The sequence below is a fragment of the Heterocephalus glaber genome, unplaced genomic scaffold (genome assembly GCF_053883595.1).
Source record: "Heterocephalus glaber isolate CG9 unplaced genomic scaffold, H.glaber_assembly_v1.0 deba00001451, whole genome shotgun sequence".
Lineage (NCBI taxonomy): Eukaryota > Metazoa > Chordata > Mammalia > Rodentia > Bathyergidae > Heterocephalus > Heterocephalus glaber.
This window is the reverse complement of record NW_028258301.1, coordinates 3,016,472-3,030,643: the sequence shown is the minus strand read 5'-3', so window position 1 is coordinate 3,030,643 and position 14,172 is coordinate 3,016,472. Positions and strand designations below refer to the sequence as shown.

The following is a 14,172-nucleotide window of genomic DNA, read 5'->3' as shown; positions in this document are numbered from 1 at the left end:
GTTTGAAAAACCTAAATGTAAAATGACATTAAAATTAGATAATTGAAGAAAATTTTACTTACTGAATTTCATCAAGATCACAGTACTTGAATATAAAATATGCTAAGAACAACTTTTTGTTAATTGAAACCACTTTGAAAGCAAGAATGTACAAATGATAAAAAGTTTTTCAACTTTCCCTCTGTCCCCACTAAACTATTTAATCCCTGGGATCATAATGTGGTTTACTAGTTGGTTACAACATCCTTTGTCTCAGAATATAACTTTTTCAAGTTTCAGTAAAAAATATACACAACACCTCAATTATCTAATGTTCCTTAATTGTAGGAAAAAACAATTAAGCATATACTGATCTAGTCACAATGAAAAATGGGCTAGTAACAGAAAAGATCTAATCAGTACACTACAACTTAAAATTAGTCCCCAACTGACAAATGTGCATTCAAAGGAAGGAAAATTCCTCTTCCATAGAACCTGATTAAATCAGGTAATATGAATTAATAGAGTAAGCTAGATCTTAAGTTCCTTCTCAACATATAGGGGAAATGCTTTCAAAAAGTTGAACACTAGACTACATACAGTTTACATTAAACCCACAGGATAAAGATGCTTCTGTTACTCTCCCAGCAAGAAGGTCATTAGGTATCTCCATACTGATTTCCAGTGGTTGCACCAGTCTGCACTCCCACCAACAATAGAGAAGGGTTCCTTTCTCCCCACACCCCCGCCAGCATTGGTTGATTTCTTGATAGCAGCCATTCTTTCTGGGGTGAAGTGGAATCTCAGTGTTGTTTTCATCTGCATCTCTTGAATGTATCTCCCCAAAAGAATAAAAGAATCATACCACAGAGATATACGTGGACCCATGTTTATAGCAGCATAGTTCGTAATAGCTACAGCTTGGAAACAGTCCAAGTGCCCATCAACTGGAAACTGGACAAAGAAGGTGTGGTTTTTTATAAAATGGAGTACTACTCGGCCATATAGAATGAGAAACTAGAGACATTTACAGCTAAATGGATGCATATTGAGGCTATACTCCTAAGTGAAATAAATAGAACACACATGTGTAAATACCGAATAGTTTCTCTAGTGTGAGAAACTGAAAGCGTAAATAAGGATTAAAACTGAAAGTGTAAATAACTGATAATTTGAAATAGGAAGAAAATGTTCAAAGGGATAGGGGAAGTGGGAGGGGAAGGAGAAAGGAAAGAAGGGAAAGGAAACACTATGAGAAAAGAAAAAAATGGAAACAAAGTCTATGTAAATAGGGAAAGGTGGAGGGGTGAAGGGCGCACAGGTAATGGGGAAAAAATAAGAACCAAGATACATCATGTGCAGGTACAAGCACCCAATGATAAAGGTAAATGTACTGTATACCTAAAATGTACCAATAAAAGAATTTAAGCAAAAAAAAGGTCATTAGAGAAAATAATACCTACCTTCTTTACTAAATCATTTGATTCTTTATCTAGCACTATAATATATGTGATATTGAGATTCAAATCAAAGACCACACAACATCATTTTTTTATAGGAAGGTTAAAAACTTTTTCAACAATGTTTATCAGGGTTAAAAAAGTTTGTGAGTATTTCTGAAAATCACTGCTACTCTCATGGTGGTATCCTGAGGTACTCCCCAAGATGACTGTAAAATGCATATGCTGCAAACATGTACTAATTAAACAACAAGAGGGGCCGGGGATTTAGCTCAGTGGTTTCACCACCTGCTGCGCAACTGCAAGGACCCGAGTTTGATCCCCCAGTACCAAAAAAAAAAAAATTCGCCAGGGATTTAGCTCAGTGGTTTCACCGCCTGTGCAAGAGCAAGGACCCAAGTTCAATCCCCAGTACAAAAAAAAAAAAAAAAAAAAACAAGAATAACAACAACAACAACAGCCTGGGGATGTAAGTCAGTGTGATGGTCCTGGGTTCAGTCACCATCCCCAGTACCATTTAAAAAAACCTCTTATTTACTAACTTATTTTACTAAAAACCTTAGTAAAAAGAAAAATTAGAACACTACAGCTTAGGATTATATTTCTAACGTTAATTAAAATTACTTTTAAGTTCTTCCTACTCTACTTATAGCACTAGGACTAATGTCCCATTCATATACTCTACATATATAAAATTACTTTCTTAAAGCACCTACATGATCAGAAAGGATCTTTAAACATATAAAAAGCTGCATGTCTCACAAAATGGAAGGCATCAATTAATATAGTGGATTATCTAAAGAGTTTCCACACTTCCATATGAATTGCACATGCCCTCACAACTTTATTAGGTAAAGGATAAATATATCCGTTTTAAAATGAAGAAAATAAATCTCAGAGAAGCACTAGCATACATTACATGATAGAGTTATATTTTAAATCTTATCTGTGTAATTCCAAAGTACATACCCTATTTCCTGTATCGTGCTACCAAAAGAGATACAGTGGACCCTTAACTTAGGAACTCCATTGGTTCCTAAGGTCTGGTTGTAACTAAGTCAATACAGCTGAGATCTGGGTGTTTACCTGGTTACACGCTATAGATAACACGAGGCAGATGAATCTTCCATTAACCTAATTAACCCAAGTTGTTTGTATGTCAGGCCGACCATAACTTGAGGGCCCACTGTACACACATCTAAATAAAAGGGTTTTTTTAATGGTAACTGGGGATGGTGACTGAACCCAGGACCATCACACTGAGCTACATCCCCAGGCTGTTGTTCTTGTTCTTGTTTTATAAGTACATGTTTGCAGCACATGCATTTTACAATCATCATGGGGAGTGGGTTCATGTACATAATACAACTTGCTTCCTTTCTTTTAATCCCCTTCCCCATTCCTCCCCTGTCCCTCCTTCTCTAATTCTCCTTTTCCAAAGAGCTTAAGACATCATACCCCAGGCCTTTTTTCATTCTTTATTTGTGACAGAGTCTCACTAAATCACTAAATTGCCCAGGCTGGGCTCAAATTTGCAATCCTGACTCAACCTTTCAGAGAAGGGTATTACAGGTGTGAACTATCATGCCTGACTCTAAAAAATGTTTTAAATGTCTCTGTCCCATCCCCAATTCACCAATTATGTTTGCATCACTCAGCTAAAATGTTTTGCTTGTAAAATGTCAGAAGTTACTTCTTTTTCCTTCATATGTGTAAAATCCTAAACTTTCAATACCCTAAACTCCAATATTTAGCCTAAAATTTGGCAAGTCTCCATTCATTTGATGCTCAAATACTGAATGCCGGCTATATGTCATGTGTTAATTGTTATTTTAGTCCTTATGACACCTAGCACTACTTTAATAGATGTATGTATAGAGATTTCTAAAATGAGAAACTTCGTTAACCCCAAATTGGAATTAGAGTCAAAGGTGCACTTTGTGCTTAAAATGTTTGCCTGAGAACATTCATATTACCTCTTCCTCTAAGGAAAAAAACTTGAGTTATTCTAAGTTCTTCTGTGTGCTATCCCCTTCCTTCGGAAACAAGATTTTGAAACCAGAAAGTAAAAGCAGGAAGTAAAGTGAAGTGGTCCTCAGGATGGAGTTAGAACCAGATAGACTTTAGTTCTACTTTGAGTTCTAGTAGTTTTTGATTAGGTAGCCTTAGCTATATCACTTAATCTCAATTTATCCAACTGCAAAGCTGAGATAATTATACCTCCTTTCTTTTTTATTAAGTTTACTGGTACATTTTAGGTATACATTATGACCTCATTCATCATTGGGAATTTGTACCTGTATATGATGTATCTTGGTTCTTCTCTTTTCCCCATTCTCCTTCCCTCTCTTCTACCCCTCCACCCCTCACAAAAAATTTTGTTTCCATTTTGAAATAACTTTCTTTTTAAAGACCATTCCTATAATACTTGATTATTTATCTGTACCCATTTTAGGAAAGCCTATTACTCTGATTTAATCAAGGGGAATCAGGAAATGGTGTTACAGTTCTGGCTTCTCACTAGTTCTATGACCCTTGGTCAGTTACTTAACCTCTAACACTCAGTAGAAGAATAACAATTCACTCTTCACTCTTCGCTTACTGCATGATATAATCTTTCTCATGCCTTCAAACTGGAGAAAAAAGACTGGAAAGAATGGGAGCTTTGGTATCAATCAGACCTGCTTTCCATCTAGAGTCTGAAGTAATCATTTAGTCTATCTTGAATCTCCCTGTGTAATCCTAAATTCCTTCTTCAGGTCTATTGTGAGGCAAAATGAGAGAAAGCATAAACAAAGTAAACTATGAATAAGCTAAAAGTATAAGACAAACTGATAATCCAAATAATTTATAGGCCTGCATTAGATTTGGACCTTCTCTGGCAGAGATGTCGTTAGCTCAGCCATTTCTATCAAAGTATTCCTACCTTCAAGATTTCATATTTTTAGCTGGGCATGGTGGTGCACGCCTGTAATCCTAGAGAAGGATCACAAATTCAAGACTAGCCTTGGCACTTTAGAGATTTAACAAGACCCTGTCTCAAAATTTAAAAATTAAAAATGGTCTGGGGATGTAGCTAGGTATGAAGGTGTGGGACTGCAAAAACCTTGTAATCTTAGAATTCTTGTAGCCCTGACTGCAATTAAATGTGAGCTAATGATTAAGAAGCTTGTTAGTTCTGGGAAGCTAGATAAAATTTGTAACAGACATAGAGTTTTAAAGGTAAATTACTCAACTCCTTGTTTGCCCGGAGAACGGACGTTCCCAGACCCACTATCTGTAGGACAATCCATCAATGAGTCTGCCGACCATCAGTACGTGACAGTCGTGACCATTAGTGTGTGTGTGTGTGCCGACCATCAGTACATGACAGTGGACCACTAACCCTTGTTTCTTTTCTCTTAAATCTACATGTTAACCTCCCCCTCAACCCCCTATAAAAACACCCCCGGACTCTGAGCCAGTTGCCTCTCTAAGCTACTTTGCTTTGAGAGTGCCGTCTGGCCAGACTAATAAAGGTCTGTTTTACTTTCCAACTTGTCCAGTGTGTTCCCTCCCGGGTGTTCTTCGCTGCAGTCAGCTCCTCGGAGCAATTGATAAGGCCCACGGTCTTACATTTTGAAGACACCGCTGGGATCCCTGGGTGTGCTTCACTACAGTCAGCTCCTCAGAGTGTTTGGTAAGGCCCATGGTCTTACATTTTAGAGACACCGCTGGGATCCCCGGGTGTGCTTCACTACAGTCAGCTCCTCGGAGTGTTTGGTAAGGCCCACGGTCTTACAAAGGCATTCTGTTCAATCCCCAGTGACAAAAAAAAAAAGTTCAAATTCTTATATGGAAACTCTTAACTAATAAATAGAGGATCTCTTAACCTGAGCTTCAGGATTTCTGGAAATCATTTTCAAATTTGTTTGTTTCCATTTAGTCTACATTCTCATGGAAAAAAATTCATTGTTCTTCATTAGACAGTCGAAGGAATCAATGACTTTAGAACCAGAAAGAAAGAAATAGTCTTTAGTTCTGTTAATAGGTGAGCAATTTTAGTAATGTCCTGAATGAGCTCTGTATTCTCACTTCACAACTTACCTATGCACACATATTGCTTTCTCTGCTTGGCATTTCTTCACTCCTAAACCTTCTGCCTACCACCTTCATTCGCTAATTTTTCATCATTTAAGACATCTGTCTCTTCCTCTAAGAAGCCTTTCTGAACTAACATTCCCACCACACCTACACTGGCCTCAGAATTCTGTGTACAACTCTACTATGCCTAGATGATAATTTTGTAACTACTCCTCTACTAGGATAGAAACTCCTTGAAGACAGGGACTTTGTCCAATATATCTCTGAATTTCCTAGAGTTTAGTACAATGCTTGGAATACAGAAAGCACTAAATATATTACTTAATGAACTAATAATTGTTTAAATGCCTTGCCTGTGCCCATACCAGATCCTGAGAGCAAGAAACTGACTGAGAGATACAAACACCACTAGGCCTCATCACATCATGCAGTGGCAATGTGACAGACCTTTCAGGCCAGGCATTCATTAAGTCCACTCCATGCTGTTTTGTAACCACTTTCTACCTGTTTTTTATTCACAATTGCAAACATAATATAATACAAGAATTTAAAATATTTTGGGAGAAAAGACAAATATCACATTCCACAACACGGTGGGTTTTTTCCAGAGAACCATGATGCAGAGGTTTATATATTACTTTTGAAATAAAGGTAAGCAAACTATAATTACTGGAAGGTTGTTTTTTCCTGTTACCTTCCCCATAACATTGTTGAAATTATTTAGTAATATAAGTTTTCAATCCTATGTAAAATTTTAGGAGTCTATTTGTATTTTCTTGATTTTTTCCTTCGATTAGTATTCAAATATGTTATTTTGAAAGCCTGTTTAGAGACATAAAGGGTCACAATTTGTAAGTATATATATGAAAAATAAAAGCATCTTCATTTAGAATCTAAAAGGAGAAATTTCATTTATAGATTCCATTAAATAAATGGGGAATATTAAAAGCAAAGAGTAGCATATTTTTATACAGTGAACATTATCAATGAATTATTGCAAGCTTTCACACATGAAATAATTTTTTATAATCAGAATCATCAAACACATCTAAGAATGAAATTCTTCGCTAAATCAATATGAAATTTAACACCTACTCCACTGCTGACATTTAACAATTACAAGACTGAAACTCACATAAGACTATCCTGTTCATAAATGATTCAAAGATAAAACTGTAATGTTGTTAATATATGAACAAAATATTGACATCTTCTGACCTTTCTAAAGTATGTATATAACTCTCTAATATCTCTTATTGAAAGTAACACTGAGCAAAGATGATGAAACTGAAGCCAAACGTAACATTTAGATATCAGAGAGACTCAGAAGAAATTAACGTATAAGCTTCCTGGCCAAAAAAAAAAAGGTTTTCTGTCACACTATTTTTGGGATCTTGAATAAAACCATGCTCATTTATGTTACAGAAGATACAAAGTTGACCCAAATATTTGAACTTTTAAAAACATTTCTAAAAAGGTTAAAATAATGTATGTATACATTTCTTCTCCACAACTTCAAAACCTGCAAATATCTAACTTGATGCCAAAATTAATTTGGGAGCAAAACCTGGCCCAAGTTGATATGAAGTTGCTCATGATTCATAATCACTTAATGTGGATGTGATATTACTGTGTTTGGTTCTAGGGTACTCTAATTGACATTATATATGTTATACTACCTTTCCATAACAAAAAAAAGTTTCAAATTCTGAAATATATCCAAAGATGCCGGATAAGGAACTGTAGACCTGGATTTCCTCTTTGTTTAAAGGTGATTTCATTGCTAAACTTTTAGGAAAAACAATACACACACATACACATACACACACACGGTCCACATACCAATTAAACTACCATTTCTTTGGGGTATAAGACATTATACATTTTCCATACTTTATCTTGAATTCTCTCCTAAAAAATGTTATTGTCCCCAGTTTTAAAATAAGAAAACCAAAACCAAAAGGGTGTTGCCCAGCTACTAACACAAGAAATCATACAATATTCTGATTTTTAAGGCTTTTTAAAATTTCAATATTGTCTATAGATAATTTCAGATTCATATAGAGTTGATCTTTTAAAAACAGTTATTTTGCCCAGGTGTTGTGGTACATCCCAGCACTGTGGAAGGATGAGGTAGGAGGAGGACTGCAAGTTCCAACCCAACCTGCACAACTTAGCAATTATGTGAGAGTTTACCTCAAAACAAAATTTAAAAAGGGCTGAAGATGTAGTTTAGAGTGAAAACCTTGGGTTCACTGCCCAGTGCCAAAAAAAAGTTACTTCACTGAGAAAGTGATCAAGGTACACACCATTTTAATAGACTGCTTGATACTAAAATTTCTAGTCTATATGAACATCCACAAAAGTAACAAACTTAGCAATATAGGAAAACAAATTATTTTCCCAGTAAATTTCTTTTTTGGGGGGGAGTGTACTGGGAATCCAACTCAGGGCCTCACGTTTACCAGGCAGGTGCTGCACCGCTGAGCTACACCCCAACACCCCACCAGTAAATTTCAAAATAATTTTATCATAGTTGGAAAGAAGAGGGGGAAAAAACTAAGAAAATGACTGAGGTACAATGCAGCTTGAAGCAATTACTCTTACATTTAGTTAACTATAATATTTACTATTTTCTAATTATGTATTATTAAATTATTGGAAAAAAAGGAAATATCCCGACATTCATGTACTCATCTGAAAACGCAAAATTTAAAAGAAGAAATTTCCTTCTTAAACAGTTACCTGAGGGTTTGAAAAAAGGTGTAAGTGTCCCTTTATTCCTCTATGAAATTCCTCAAAATCTACCCCACACGGCGACAAGTTCTATAATAAATAGTTTTGGTAACAATTCTATATTCTCCAAAACTTAGTTTCTGCTTTTCTTATAATAACAAAGCAATTACAGCAATGCAGAAGAGAAAAGGAATGTTTTATAGTCACCACAGAATATTTAAAAGTTGTTCTTATATATAAAGCATACGTAATATATTTGAAATTTTTATATTTAAGCTTCAAATGAACCAAGAAAATTACATTTATTGGATACATCAAGTATATCATCTCTAATATCCACAAATATCCTAAAAATCATTCTCATTTTACAGATGAGGAAAATGAAGATCAGAAAATGTGAAACCAATGGTTGGAGAGTGGTAGGGAAGAGAGAGAAAGGGAATGAAAAAAAAGAATTCAGATGTTTCAGATGTGGTATGTTCATGTACCAACTTCTTATGATGAATATAATCATTGTGCATTGCAAACATGAATAAAATAAAAAGAAAATTTGAAACCAAGGTCCCCATATAAAAGTGTAAGAAACAGTACTTATACAAAGATTAGAGCCCCAGTTCTTTCTACTTCAACTTGCTGGAATATGTTTAGCTTAGACTACCTGCAAGGCAAGAATTTTTATCATGGCTATTATGTTAAAATAGCCTGAAAAATTACAATTTTATAGCAATTCTTTGCAGATACTGAGCAAATTGCTCAACTTCTCTGTGTCAAAACCTCACACACAAAACACAGATAATACCAATGTTATAAAGCTAAAATAATTAAAACACATGAAGCACTTAGTACATTGTCTGGAACAAAAATAAACACTCCACAAGTGTTACCTATTGCAACTAGAAATCACTAGATAACCAAGTTGTGTACCAGGTGACACCAGCCAGAACTTAATCCAAAGTCAATCCTAACACTGGACTGATAAGTGGTGAAATTCTCTCTCTCTCAGAACTCTGAATTAAGAAATAAAGATTGAGACAATTAATAGTGATCAGAAGTAAGATGACATTGACCTTACCCTCATCAAGGTTACCAATAACCTCCCTGTTGCTAAATCTAGTTTGTCATTCTTCATTTCACATCACTTGGTAGCATTCACTCTATTGGGTAATCCATTTATCTTCAAATATTCTTTTGATTGTACTCTCATCTCTCTGTTTATACCTTCTCAATCTCTTTGCAAGGCACTGAAATATTGCAGCTACTCAAAACTTCATTCTAGGCCTCTCCTCCCTCTAAGCCATTTCATCCATATCTGTATTAGTCAGCTTTTCATTACTATGACAAAATACCTTAGATACACAACTTAAAGGGGGAAAGATTTATTTGGCTCATGATTTCAGAGATTTCAGCCCATGATCAGATGGCTCCATTGTCTCTGGGCCTGTGGTGAGGCAAAGTACATGGTGGATGGGCATGGTGGAACAAAGTTGCTTACCTCATGGCAGCCAGGAAGCAGATGATCTTCCCTCTCAAACCTAGCCAAGAGCCTTCTCAATGTTCCCTATCTCAGTAATGACACCACCAACTATCCATTTGGACAAGTTAGAAAATGAGAAGTAGTATTTTATACCTCATTCTCTCTCATCTTCATATTTCACTGTCCTATTAATTTTATCTCCTAAATATTTGTCAATTCCTTTCTTCATCTCCACTGCTACTAACAGTTTTCCCTTGTATCCTCTACTCTCCACCATAGCCAGAATTATTTTTCTAACGATTCTAATAATTTCATGTTCCCACATAAAAGTCTTTAATGTCTGACCACTATTCTTAAGATTTTTGACCAAAATTTATAACATACCCTACAAGGTATTTTTTTAATTCTTTTATTGGTACATTTTAGGTATACAATACAATTACATTTATCATTGGGCGCTTGTACCTGTACATGATGTATCTTGGTTCTTATTTTTTTCCCCATTACCTGTGCACCCTTCACCCCCTCCACCCTTCTCTATTTACATAGATTTTGTTTCCATTTTTTTTCTTTTCTCATAATTTTTCCTTTCCCTTCTTTCCTTTCCCCTTCCCCTCACACCACCCCTACACCTCTGGACCTTTTCCTTTTTCAAATTATCAGTTATTTGTTTTAATCATTTTAATCCTTATTTACACTTTCAGTTTCTCACACTAGAGAAACTATTCGGTATTTACACGTGTGTCCTATTTATTTCACTTAAGAGTATGGTCTCGATATGCATCCATTTAGCAATAAATGTCTCTAGTTTCTCTTTCTCTATGGCTGAGTAGTAATCCATTTTACTAAAAACACACACACACACATCTTCTTTATCCAGTTTCCAGTTGAGGGGCACTTGGGCTGTTTCCAAGCTTTAAGCTATTACAAACTGTGCCACTATAAACATGGGTGCACATATATCTCTGTGGTATGATTCTTTTAATTCTTTGGGGAAGATACCCAGCAGGGGAATAGCTGAGTCAAATGGGACCTCTAGCCCTAGTTCTTTGAGGTATCTCCATACTGATTTCCACAGTGGTTGCACCAGTCTGCACTCATACCAACAACAGAGAAGGGTTCCTTTCTCCCCACACCCCTGCCAGCATTTGTTATTGGTTGTTTTCTTGATAACAGCCATTCTTTCTGGGTGAAGTGGAATCTCAGTGTTGTTTTCATCTGCATCTTTTGAATGACCAGTGATGTTGAACATTTTTTCATATATTTATTTGCTGCTTTTACCTTTTTTGTCTGAGAAATGTCTGTTCATTTCAGATGACCATTTTTGAATTGGGTCTTTGGATTTGGGGGGGGTCTGATTTTTTTCAATTCTTTATATATTCTAGATAGTAGACCTTTGTCTGAGGTATAGCTAAAAAATTTTTCCCACATTGTAGATTGTCTGTTAGCTCTGTTGGTGGTTTCTCTTGCATTACAGAAGCTTTTTGATGAGATCGTAGTTGTTGATTCTTTGTGCTAGTTCCCATGCTGCTGAGGTTTTGTTCATAAAGTCTTTTCCTATGCCAATGTCTTCAAGAGTTCTACCTAACTTATCTTCCAGTAAGTTTAGTGTTTCTGTCTTAATATTTAGATCTTTAATCCACTTTATCTTAGTTTAGTGCATGGTGATAGGTATGGGTCTAGATTTCATCTTTGGCAGGTTGAAATCCAGTTTTTCCAACTTCATTTATTAAATAGGCTATCTTTCCTCCAATGAGGGTGGTTGGCTCCTTTGTCAAAGATGAGGTGACTGAGTATGTCTGAAGTTGTTTCTGCATCTTCTAATCTATTCCACTGATCCTCGGGTCATACCCTACAAGGTATTCTAAGATCTGGCTTCACCTTACCTCCCATTGCCCCACATGCACCCATACTTGTCTCCTTCCAGGTTTTTAAGTAATATATCATATTTCCACCTCCCTTCAGGTATTTGCACATAGGTTTCCCTCTGCCTAGAATGCCCTTTGCTCTTCATTTATCTAATCTTTATCATATTTCAACTAAAATATCACCTCCAGACAATAGGACATCACTTTGTTATTCACTTAACAAATATTTACTGCGAGCATATTATATCCTGGACAGTTCTAGATATGTAGAATTGATAAAATAAAGCCCTTGAGGAGTTTACATTATAGTGGAAGAAGACAGGTAATTAGCAACACAAGTAAATTAAATAAGTTCAAAGGCAGTAAGTGCAACGGGAAAACCTTGAAGTCCAAGAAAGATAACCAAGAGCAAGCACATTCCAGTGCCTACTTTGGTATCTGGAATATAGTTACCATTTAGTAAATAATGTGTTTGTTGAGGGCTAAGTATTTAGCTCAGTGGTGCTGCCGCCTGCCTCACAAGCACAAGGTCCTGAGTTTGACACTCAATACCAGAAACAAACAAATAAACAAATAATGTATTTGTTGAGTGAACCAATGAATAAAGGAATGAGTATGTTCAAGTTATGAGAGAACTAAAACTATAAAATGAGTAGAAAAACTATTTTGTGGAAGAAACAGAGATGTTCTTGAAGGAAAAGAGAAACCAAGATGAACCCTTGAGAGATAATGGTCCCTTGAACCATTCCTGATAGTTTGTTTCTATTTTCAACCCTGTATACATAGCCTTGCCATAACCAAACACACACAACAGGGCTGGAGTAATTCAAATGGGTCACTCTTGTAAACATAACCTATAACACCTAAGGAAGACACATATAAAAGTTTTCATCACCCACCACCATACATATCCCGAAGCTACTTATTTTCTATACATACTCTACTGTTATCCCATGTCCTCAAGTTCCAGTTCTTTGGTCTTTGGCCCTTTTAGGGATGTTCTTACTCCCTCCCACATACACAGAACTACAAAAACCCTTGTTTTCTTCTATAACCCTGTAATGACACCACCGGTGATGTTTAGATCACTCTCTCCCTCTAGGCCCAGCCATATCTACAAGGGCTCCCTCAGACACAGGATCCTGGGTTGCCCTTCCTATCATTCTCTGTAACCCTTAAAGGCTATATTCCAGTCCCAGAGATGTGGCCATGCACCCCTTTGTGATTCTGAATGACCTTCAAAATCTCAAATACAATCTTACTCAGGCTGCAGCCTCCTCTGGTAGACTCCTAAAGGACTGGGGTTCTGGGTGTCCCCTCAAGCCTCTTGTCTTTTTAAGGACCCATACAAGGATTTGTACACTTTGTGACCAGGTGTAATCCTGAAGATTCTACACAGAAAAGCTCTGTGCTCCCCCTTTGGGGCACTAATTTTAAAGTAACATACCTCCCACATACACCTGCCTCCTCAGTCAGAACCTCCCCCTGCCCCCACCCCCACCCTCCACACTCCAAATCTTGCAGATACAGGGCTTCCACGGGGTTGGGTACGCACTGTCCATGACGCAGCCCATCCCTAGGATCAGCCCTCACCACAGGTACCTCAGGATTAGGGTGCTGTGTCCCAGTCCTTCCCAGGCCCAAGCTCTTTTAAGAGTGTGCACACTCCTCCCACACGCTCTGACAGCAAGACTTTGAGATTCCTGCCTGCTACTCAGAGGGGTACACACTCCCTTTGACCCCTGACCCTGAGGTCACAAAGCACAAAAACACAGGGGCGTCTCGAGAGTACGGCCAGACCTAAGTCTCCTGTCCCCCCAGCCCGAAGACAGCCCTGCCGCCTCAGCCTTTCTTTAATCGACCGCCCCCACAGACCTGCCTCAGGCGCCGTCTGGCTCCGCTCCGCCATTTTTTGTTGTCCCTCGCTCTCCAAGCCCACGCGAAAACCACGGGGCAATGGGGAGCCGGTGGTGGGATCCACTGGCTGACAGGAGCTCCCTCAGGAAGACGCGGCAAGACGGTTGCCCGGGCAACGGACTGGCTGCTCTAGCGCCGACTGCCCGCGGGGGTGGGGGGCGTGGTGCGTACGTCCGAGGCCCCACCCCCGCGACGCAGCCCTCCTCGTGGGCCTGGCGCCTTCTGCGCGGAGACTCAGCTGCTGCCCCGCAACTGAGCCACCGCGTCCTGTCAACTGAGCATGCTCGACCGCCTCTGGGGCACGGGGGCCAAGTCGGCTGGGATGACACTTTCCTGCAGCCGGCAGGGGTCCTCGTGGTGACCACAGAGCCTTGCTAACGACCTTTCTGTAGTTGATGCTCAACTTTAGGGACTTGGGTCAGATTTCTTGACTTTCCAGGACTTCTCCACCTATCTTGTTCCGTTTCATCAAGGTGTTAGGTGACTTACGTAGTTATCTTTATGTGCATTCTGTGCGCTCACACCAACTCAAACACACAGATGTCCAACAGATTCGGCCTTCTGGCCCCTCTACAACTGCACCAACCCTCAACTCTAGAAAAAGCTTGTTTTGTATTTCTCAGAGTACCTAGGATGCTCGTTCTGTGCCAATGTC

The 14,172-nt window shown here is 38.0% G+C and overlaps 1 protein-coding gene across 6 annotated transcripts in view; it reads right to left on the bottom strand.

Annotated features, from left to right (window-relative positions):
• Positions 1 to 13,795, bottom strand: part of LOC101710436 (AGBL carboxypeptidase 4) — a 1,386,524-nt gene extending 1,372,729 nt beyond the window's left edge. For all 6 annotated transcript variants that reach the window (XM_087214859.1, XM_021247946.2, XM_021247945.2 and 3 more), the window contains exon 1: positions 13,476 to 13,795. In XM_087214859.1, coding sequence (XP_087070985.1) covers positions 13,476 to 13,509 — 34 coding nt within the window. In that variant the 5' untranslated portion in view covers positions 13,510 to 13,795. The remainder of the gene's footprint in view (positions 1 to 13,475) is intronic.
• Between the last annotated feature and the right edge of the window lie 377 nt (positions 13,796 to 14,172).